This window comes from Giraffa tippelskirchi, chromosome 13 (genome assembly GCF_054371585.1).
Source record: "Giraffa tippelskirchi isolate mGirTip1 chromosome 13, T2T-mGirTip1v1.2.pri, whole genome shotgun sequence".
Lineage (NCBI taxonomy): Eukaryota > Metazoa > Chordata > Mammalia > Artiodactyla > Giraffidae > Giraffa > Giraffa tippelskirchi.
Window position 1 is genome coordinate 40,449,834 of NC_137287.1, and position 9,588 is coordinate 40,459,421.

The 9,588-nt window shown below is 61.1% G+C and overlaps 1 protein-coding gene across 50 annotated transcripts in view; it reads left to right on the plus strand.

Moving 5' to 3' along the window:
- Positions 1–9,588, plus strand: part of IFT140 (intraflagellar transport 140) — a 55,095-nt gene that overhangs the window by 44,039 nt on the left and 1,468 nt on the right. For 45 of the 50 annotated variants that reach the window (XM_081555623.1, XM_081555616.1, XM_081555641.1 and 42 more), the window contains exons 20-30: positions 800–977; positions 1,075–1,265; positions 1,549–1,644; positions 1,845–1,977; positions 2,120–2,263; positions 2,350–2,478; positions 2,568–2,750; positions 3,452–3,658; positions 3,841–4,053; positions 4,134–4,300; positions 5,270–5,411. In XM_081555623.1, coding sequence (XP_081411749.1) covers positions 800–977; positions 1,075–1,265; positions 1,549–1,644; positions 1,845–1,977; positions 2,120–2,263; positions 2,350–2,478; positions 2,568–2,750; positions 3,452–3,658; positions 3,841–4,053; positions 4,134–4,300; positions 5,270–5,411 — 1,783 coding nt within the window. Of the gene's footprint in view, positions 1–799; positions 978–1,074; positions 1,266–1,548; positions 1,645–1,844; positions 1,978–2,119; positions 2,264–2,349; positions 2,479–2,567; positions 2,751–3,451; positions 3,659–3,840; positions 4,054–4,133; positions 4,301–5,269; positions 5,412–7,804; positions 7,881–9,588 lie in introns of all 50 variants that reach the window. The other 5 variants (XM_081555607.1, XM_081555610.1, XM_081555608.1 and 2 more) reach the window with 1 other exon arrangement.

Here is a 9,588-nt window from a genome sequence, read left to right on the forward strand (position 1 = left end):
TCACATGGGCACTGGGCGGGTGTCCATGTGGACTGTCAATCGGGTACGTGGACCCCAGAACCCACACAGGGTGAAGCTGCCATCAGAGCGGCCAGCATGCAGGGACGGCACTTCCCACGGGCTTTTCCCAGCCCGGCTTGGTGGCGGGGTAGGTCCACCAGCCACTCACGTCCCAGGAGTTACTGGTCTGTGCTCCTTGGGACTGTGGGGTCATCTGGCCATGGAGCACCCTCCCTCCCACCAGCCTCACTTCTCGTTTCTTGGGGAGGCCCGACCTGCTGGGGTGGGAGGGAGGGAGATGCCAGAAACCTCCAAAAGAGGAAGGAAGACCCCCGCCCCGAGCCTGTGCCGGGAGGTCAGAGGCTCTGCAGGCCAGCCCCCGGGACCCTCACCCCCATCTGGGTGTCGTACCCCGCTCCCCGGCCAACCTGAGGGCTCTGTGGGAGGACGTGGGGCCGCTAGGAGCCCAGTCTGAGATGGAGGTGCTGGGGGTGGGCAGCGGTGCTCTGAGGCGCATGACGGGACTGGCAGCCTGTGCAGGACGCCCCTAGTCTTCGTGGGAGCCGGCGGCAGAGGGGGGGCCTGGGCAAGGGGCAGGGTCCCAGCTGCAGGCTGGGGGATAGGGCTGTCACTGCGTCCTCGGGAGGGCCTATGGGCCCCAGCTTGCCGGTCCACTCTGTGGGTGAAGCTGTGGGGCTTGCACGTGGCCCCCTCCTTGGAGACCGTGTGTCCGGCCAGGTCCCCGCATTGTCTGGTGCAGGGGGTGGCCGCTCACTGTGCGCCGTGTCCTCCACTGCAGCCAGGCCGTCTGGGAGAACATGGCACGCATGTGCATGAAGACGCAGCGGCTGGACGTGGCCAGGGTGTGCCTGGGGCACATGGGCCATGCGCGGGGGGCGCGAGCGCTGCGCGAGGCCCAGCGGGAGCCGGAGCTGGAGGCCAGGGTGGCCGCACTGGCTGTGCAGCTGGGCATGCTGGTGAGTGGATGCCCCTCGGCGATGGGGGGGTCAGACCCTGGCTGACAGGCAGGCCACCCACACCCCAGAGTACCCGCCCCCCACCTTGTTCCCGCAGGAGGACGCGGAGCAGCTCTACAGGAGGTGTGGGCGCTACGACCTCCTCAACTGCCTGCTGCAGGCCTCAGGCCAGTGGCAGAGGGCCATCGAGGTGGCCGAGCGCCACGACCGCGTACACCTGCGCACCACCTACTACAACTACGCCCGGCACCTGGAGGCCAGCGGGGACTGCAGCCTGGCCCTCAGCTAGTGAGCCGCCCCAAGGGGTCCGAGGCTCTCAGGGGAGGGGCCGGGCCAGCGCAGCTGCGGGGGGCGCCTGAGCCCTGTGGCTCTAGGGAGAGCAGCCGGGCTCAGCTGGCTGAGTGCGTGGGCCCCGCCGGGCCTGGGCCCCCACCCGGGCAATGTGGTGGTGGAGCCCGCAGTCAGGAGCACAGCCGCAGAGCTGCAGGCGCGAGCCGAGGCTCCATCCGACCTCGGGTCCCCGGGGCTGAACCGGGGTAGGGGGTGAGTGACGCCGTCTCTCTTCCTGCAGCTACGAGAAGTCAGACACACACCGCTTTGAGGTGCCGCGGATGCTGGTGGAGGACCTGCAGGCCCTGGAGCTGTACGTCAACAAGATGAAGGACAAGTGAGTGGCCGGCCCGCGGGGCCTCCCTCCGGAGTCTTCCGTGTGATGGCATGGAGCGTCCCAGCCCCTCCAAGCTGGACCCCAGGTGGCCAGGCGGGGGCCTCCCCCGGGACCTCACTCGGGCTCAGCTGCCCGGCGTCCCATCTCCCAGCTGCCGATGGGCCAGGGCAGAGGGCCTGAGCAGAGGCATGGCTCCGCAGGACGTTGTGGCAGTGGTGGGCCCAGTACCTGGAGAGCCAGGCCAAGATGGACGCGGCGCTGCACTACTATGAGCTGGCCCAGGACTACTTCTCCCTGGTCCGCGTCCACTGCTTCCAGGGCAACATCCAGCGGGTAGGTGCCCCGACCAGGTTGGGGCTGGGGGGACACGGGGTGGCTGTGCTGATGGAGAGGAGTGGGTGCTCCGGGGAAGGGGGCTGGCCCTCAGGTGAGGGGGGCAGGCTGGACGCGAAGCCAGCGTCCCTGGTGTCTCTAGGCCGCTGAGATAGCCAGCAAGACCGGGAACTGGGCGGCCTCCTACCACCTGGCCCGGCAGTACGAGAGCCAGAATGAGGTGCAGCAGGCCGTGCACTTCTACACGCGTGCCCAGGCCTTCAACAACGCCATCCGCCTGTGCAAGGTGGGCGCCCCTGCTTCCCCGCCAGGGTCCTGCTCCAGGGGAGACCCTCCCGCAAGGTGGTCCCCACCATGTCTGTGCCCCTGCAGGAGCATGGCCTGGACGACCAGCTCATGAACCTGGCCCTGCTGAGCTCCCCCGAGGACATGCTGGAGGCCGCGCGCTACTACGAGGAGAAGGGCAAGCAGATGGACCGGGTGATCATGCTGTACCACAAGGTGAGGCCTCCTGGCCCAGCCCGGCCCAGCCCGGCCCGGCGCGGCCCAGCAGCGCCCCGATGGCACACTCAGAGCCCCGCTGTCCACAGGCTGGCCACTTCTCCAAGGCCCTGGAGCTGGCCTTTGCCACCCAGCAGTTTGTGGCCCTGCAGCTGGTGGCGGAGGACCTGGATGAGAAGTCGGACCCCGCCCTCCTGGCCCGTTGCTCCGACTTCTTCCTGGAGCACGGTCAGTACGAGAAGGCCGTGGAGCTGCTGCTGGCCGCCAAGAAGGTACGGCTGCAGATGCGGGCCCACTCCCCAGGAGGGCCCGGCCGGCTACGCCGGGGTGGGGGCTCCGCTGTGCACCACTCGCCGCTCTTTCCCAGCGCACGTACCATGGAAGTTACCACCGCAGGGCTCCTGGGTGTGCAGCTCAGGGCCGTCCGCGGTGCCTCTCATCCCCAGGACTCTGTCCCCCTCGCCCTGGCATGCGCCCCCCTTCCTGTCTCCCTGTGTCTGACAGCACACTCACACACACGACTGGCGTGTGCACAAGGCCCGCACCAGCAGGACCACCCTCCGTGTCTGGCAGCACGCCCTCCAGATTCCCTGTGCAGCCTCCGCAGGGGCGTCCCCTCCAGGTCACAGTGCGCACAGTGCGCCTTCTTCCCAAGTATCTTTCTCAAGTGAAAAATTGAAATTTTTTCTTGAATTTTTTTAAGAAACTTAAGTAATTAAACCCTCTACTCTGAAAACTTGAAAAGAATTGAGGAAGAAGATTGATCTGTGGTCTCTTCTCCCATGACGAATATACCCTCCTTCTCAGCGCCGTGTTTCCCCGGCTCCTCTAGAACATCCGCAGCAAGAGATGGTCCCCTGCCGCCTGCTGGCCATGCTGCTCCCCGCTGGGGGTGGGGGTGGGGTCGGGGAGGTTCCCCTCCGGCCCGCCCGCCTGTGGGTGACTGCCTCTCCTCGGTGTCTGTGGCGCCCAGTATCAGGAAGCCCTGCAGCTGTGCCTGGAGCAGAACCTGACCATCACCGAGGAGATGGCCGAGAAGATGACGGTGCCCAAGGACTGCAGGGAGCTGTCCGAGGAGGTGCGGCGGGCACTGCTGGAGCAGGTCGCCAGCTGCTGCATGCGGCAGGGCAGCTACTATCTGGCCACCAAGAAGTACACGCAGGCAGGGGACAGGCTGAAGGTGAGCGCGGCCCGGGGCCCGCTCACGTCCCACGGGGCCACTTTCCTGGGCCAGGCTCCGGGGGCGCCTGCCAGGACCTTGCAGCCCGGAGCTCCCTCATCCTGAAGCCGCACCTGTCGCGTCGGGCGGGCGCTCGGTCTGTGTGCCCGGAAGGGGCCCAACCCGACTCTTTCTCCATCCAGGCCATGAGGGCGCTGCTCAAGTCCGGGGACACGGAGAAAATCGTGTTCTTCGCCAGCGTTTCGCGGCAGAAGGAGATCTACATCATGGCGGCCAACTACCTGCAGTCCCTGGACTGGCGGAAGGACCCCAAGGTCATGAAGAGCATCATCAGCTTCTACACCAAGGGCCGCGCTCTGGACCTGCTGGCCGGCTTCTACGACACCTGCGCCCAGGTGCCGACCCACTTCCCGGCCCAGGCGGGGCGGGGCGGGGTGCCGGTCTGAGTGCCGTGTCCTGACGCCACCTCCTGCAGGTGGAGGTCGACGAATACCAGAACTACGACAAGGCGCACGGGGCGCTGACAGAGGCCTACAAGTGCCTGTCCAAGGCCCAGGCCAGGAGCCCGCTGGACCAGGAGGCCAGGCTGGCGCAGCTGCAGAGCAGGATGACGCTGGTGAAGCGCTTCATGCAGGCGCGCAGGTGCGGCTACGGGGCACGCAACGCCCGCAGGGCACCCTCTTCCTGGGAGCTCCCTGCACAGTGGGCGGGTCGCGGGCAGGCGCACTCTGTGGCCCCACGCAAGGCGTCAGGGCTCGTCTGGTTCCCACAGAACCGGGCTGGTTCTAGGAAGGTCGATCCAGAGACAGCCCGAGACGTCTGAGGAGGGCAGCTGGGCTCCGGAGGCTGTACCTGTGGGGAGCCTGCAGCCCGCTCGGGGGCACGAGGGCTCCAGCCTCTGGTTTCGGCATGGGCCCAGGGTGAAAGCCTGCTGTTTCCAGACCTGAGTGTGTCCGGGACCCCAGTTCTTATTTACTGGCCGCTCATGCAGCACTTCCAAGACCCTTGTGTGGGCCCCGAGCTCGGCTTCTGACTAAATCAATAAAAATGCTTTCCTTACCTGAGAGCAGGCTTTCCAAAGAGGAGCCCAAAGCTGTTCTGAAGCCGTTTACAAAGCCAGGCTCCTTGGAGGGTGCTCCCAGCTCCGTGTGCAGGTTCAAGAACCTCAGGGTGGCAGGAGGGAGTGGGCGCAGCCCCAGGCAGGTGCCCGGATGGACTGGAGGGGACCTGCAGGGCTCGCGGGGCCTCCCGGTGCCCTCACCCGCATGCACCAGGAGCCGCCAACCCCTGGTGTCACTGTGCTGGCTTTTACCTGGGGGGCCCTGCCCGACCCCCTCCCTGGTCAGCACGCTCTCTCCAGGCCCTTGCCCTCTGGGGCCGGGCTGGGCGTGGACAGACCAGTGCCCTCCAGAGTCTAGTGCAGCCCTGTTCGCGGCCAGAACGTTTTGTTAAACAGATCAGTGAGTTTATGATGTGACTCACCAAGGAATTCGTGGACCTCACGGGAATTACCTTCATGAAAGCTGCGCCCTCCAGGCCAAGGGCCTGCCCTGACCCCTGACACGCAGCCCTGCGGGAGGCTGGGGCTCAGGCTGTCCCTGCTCCCGGCAGGACCTACACAGAGGACCCCGGGGAGTCGGTCCGGCAGTGCCAGCTGCTCCTGGAGGAGCCAGACCTGGACAGCAGCGTCCGCGTTGGGGACGTCTACGGCTTCCTAGTGGAGCAGCACGCCCAGGCGGGGGACCTGCAGACGGTGAGGCCCAGGCGGGCCGTGCCCGCAGGGTGGGTGGGGGCTGGGCTTCCCCGCGGCTCGGCTTCGGGTTTGATTTTTCAGTCTTTTAAAAAAGGGTTTGATTTTTCAGTCTTTTAAAAAAATATTCGTTTGGCTGCGCTGGGTCTTAGTTGAGGCATGTGGGATTTGGTTCCGCGACCAGGGGTCGAACCTGGGCCCCCTGCATTGGGAGCGTGGAGTCAGTCACTGGACCACCAGGGAAGTCCCTTCCTTTCCTCCTTTTCTGATTTTGAAGTGCTTTAAAACTGCAAAGTTACAAGAATAATAGAACCCCGAGTACCCTTTACCAGAGTCATGATTTTTAAAACTTTGTCATATTTATTTATTCATTCTATATATGTTGTAAGATTTGTATTTTACACATAAAATGAGTATTTTCTGAGCCATTCAAGAGGCAGAGTCCTTTCCTGCCCCCCACCCCTCAGTCTGCTTGCACTTGGGGTGCCCAGCTCCTGGAGCTTCTGAGGGAGTTTATACAGTAAGATGGACGTCAGGTCCTTAGGTGCTGGATGGAGCGTGTAGGTGGACTTCTGGCCCCAGAGCGCTCTTTCTGGAAGGCTCTTGATCATTCAGTTTAATAGAAAAGTTCTCAAGCATTTTGATCTTGGGACACTTTTACACTGGGGAAGTTACTGACAACTCAAAGAGCGTTTGTTTATGTAGGTTATGTCTACCAATACTTACCATATTAGAAAATAATAAATTTGTAAAATATTTGTTAATTTACTTAATCATACTAAACTCACAATATGGTAACACAGATAACATTTTCATTTAAAATAACTGCATTTTCCAAAACAAAGACATTTAGTGAGAAAAGTAGCTTTGTTGTACATTTTTACAAGTCTCTTTAATGTCTGATTTCTGTATTCTGTGTGGCAAAATAGGTTGTTTGAACTGAAATATGAGCCCTGTGATGAGGACCCAGCTTCACTCCAGCATGCAGGCGAGAAGGGGAGGCCTTCCCGCACCCCAACTTGGTGTGTGTGGGTCTGTCTCCTCGCCACACTCCGCAGTCGGAGACCGGGCCTTGCTTTTCATACTTGTTGCCTTAGAACCCATTTGGTCTGTCTTGGATCTTGTACACACACATGATTTTGTCACGTCACAGTGGTCATTTGGAAAATATTGCTTCACTGGATTGTGCAAATGTGAACACAGTTCATTACACATCGGAGAAATCCCACTGGCCGGCATCACAGGGACCTCATCTGGAAAGTCCCAGTGCAGGGCGGCTTGCTGTGGCCTCAATGTAGGCGGGTGCGATGTGTCTCACTGTGGTGGTCACACGCCCCATCTGCAGGCCCCCCTCCCCCACGAGCGCCCACACTTCCCTTGAGTCACGGGGCGGGGGGTCTGTCGTCTTACTGGTGAGCATGGCCTGGACGAGTCCCTGTCGGACGTGTGCGCTGCTGTGTCCTTTCCATCTGTGGGGGCCCCTTGCATCCCCATCTGGACCCGTTTTGTGTGGGTGTATTGGCCCCAGCTCAGCCAATCCCTTTGTCAGAATTTTTCCTGTTTGCACTGGCACAGCTGCTTTGCTGTTGCTGCAGGTTGACTGAGACCAGATTGACAGCTCTGCTGTCGCTCCGTCTGCACTGCAACCCCGGTGCCTCCCCTCCTTCTGTCTCGACTGTCTCTTCTCTCTTTGGAGCGTAGTCGCCCCACACTGCTGTGTGGTGTCTGCGGCACGGTATCTGCAGCATGGTCTCTGCTCCGCAATCTCTGCTCTGCAGCACAGCACATCAGCTGTGCAGACACTCAAGCCCCTCCTTTGGGTCCCGCCCCCACAGCCCCCGCAGCGCATTGCACTCTCCCGGTCTCCTTACTACGCATCTCTCTCCTCTGCCTTCCTGTGTACAGACATGTTTACCACACAGTCCTCGGCTCCCGGCTTAAGTCCCGGTGTTTCTGTTGGTCGGGTCTTCTCTCTTTATTGTGGTTCATATTTTCCTGCTGCTTTGCAGGCCTGGTGATTATTTATTGGATTCTAGACACTGTCAATGTTTTAGGTTGTCAAATGACAGCGTCTTTGTCTCTGTGTGTGTGTCTGTGTGTGTCTGGGTCCCTGTGTGTGAGTGTCTGTATTTTTTTTTAAACATTATCTTTGGTTGTGCTGGGTCCTCGTTACTGCACCCTGGCTTCCTGTAGCTGCAGCGAACAGGAGCTGCTCCTCGCTAAGGTGCACAGGCTTCTTGTTGCAGAGCAGGTCTCTAGGACTCGCGGGCCTCAGCAGTTGCGGCACGTGGGTGCTAGACACAGGCCCAGGAGTTGTGGTGCACGTGCTTCACTGCTCTGTGGCACGTGAGATCTTCCCAGACCAGGGATTGAACCCGTTTACCTTGCACTGGCAGGTGCGTTCTCATCCACCGAGTCACCACGGAAGCTGTGTGTGTGTGCTTTTAGACATCACTGAGCTTTCTTCTGAGAGTAAGTTACTTGCAAACAGTTTGATCCTTTTGAGACTGTATTTGGGAAATCCGTAATTATTTTTCGTTCAAATATTTTTTTCTGCCGTATTCTTTCCGGACCGTCCACACTGCATGCAGTGTCAGGTCCCACAGAGGCTGGGTCTGGGCTCCAGGGCTCCCCTGCTCCTCACATGCCAGCTGCCATGTGGACGCAGTTCTGTTTCCGGTTCTGGCTCTCAACCACAGGATGTGGTTTCTGCGTGCCTCTCACGTCTCCCAGCGCCCGGGACTTGGGCCTCCCCAAGGCAGTGGTTACGAGCAGGACTCACCCGAGCGTGGGCCCCAGTGCACTGCCACGGTAGTTCTCTGGAGCCAGGTGCGTTTGTGCAGCCCGCCCTTGCTGGTGGGAGGCTGACCTGAAGCAAGCCCAGCAGAAGCCCCTGTCCTCCTTTCGGCCTCCATCCTCTCGTGCAGACAGCAGAGCTCTGCCCATCACGTTTTCCTGTCGTGCCCCCAAGGGCTGCACACAGACCTTGCTGTGGCCCAGAGCGCTGCCCGGCCCGGCCCCCGCAGGCAGTGACCCGAGGCCCCTTCCTTTCCCAAGCACTCACAAGCCCAGCATCGACCAGTGGTTCCAGAAGTGTCGCCAGCGGGCCGTGACGGCCCCGTGGGGCACAGCCCCTATTCCCAGGGAAGCCAAGCGTCCGCCCGCAGCCCCGGCCTGGGGGTCAGCACCGCGAGCTCAGACTTCCTGGCCGGCTCTCCCGCATCCTCTCAGCCCCTCCACTTCCAGCTCTAAGCCCTTCTGTTGCTATGGAGACAGCTCTGAAGTGAGCCACACAGTGTCCCCCTTTTAGAACACAAGCTGGACAGCAGAGATGCTTAGACCTCTGAGTCCTCAGTATTAGAAAGATCACATTACAAGCATTTTACCAAATTCTCTGTGGTCTCAAGCTTTGAAGCCTGTGGGATTTCAATTTTTAAGCTGTTTTATTTATTTACTCATTTGGCTACACCAGGTCCTCGTTGCAGCACACGGGACCTTTGATGTCCTGACCGGGGGTGGAGCCCAGGCCCCTGGCCGGGGCGGGCGGCGTCTTAGCCACTGGACCACCAGGGGGGTCCCCCAGGGGGATACAGTAACTCCAAATTTAAAAAAACCTGTAAATAGAGACAGGACAGGCCTGCATGTCTCCTCCCGGGAGGGGGCACAGAAACCCTCCCTGCAGCTCGGGGTTGGGGGGGGTCTCACCCTAGACGCCCCTCCCCCGTTGTCACAGCCCCTCCCAAGTCCAGTCCTGACAGACCCCCAGCCCTCCCGGAGACGCTGCTGCCTTGCCCCTGTGTGCGGCTGAGTCCCCCACTCCCTCGAGTCCTTCCCGCTTCCCACCCTCCTATCCACGTAGCAGCTCCCAGCCTGAACCCCACAGCTGCCAACCACCTCCACCCTCACTGGGCCAGGTTTCTCACCTGGGCCCGTGGTGGCCTGGGCCTCCTGTGCTGTCCTGTGCACCCAGCAGGGCTCCTGGCCCACAGCCGAAACTCGGCAGACACGAGGGCCGGCCCTGGTGCCCAACACCACCTCCCCGTCATGGGGGTCTGGGCACCTGTACGTGCACCCCTCGTCCCTCCGAATACCCTCGCTTATCTCACGGTCTTTGTTTATCTCTCACAATTATATCTGACATGACTGCTCTATAATTGTATCATCTGTAAGTGCTCACATG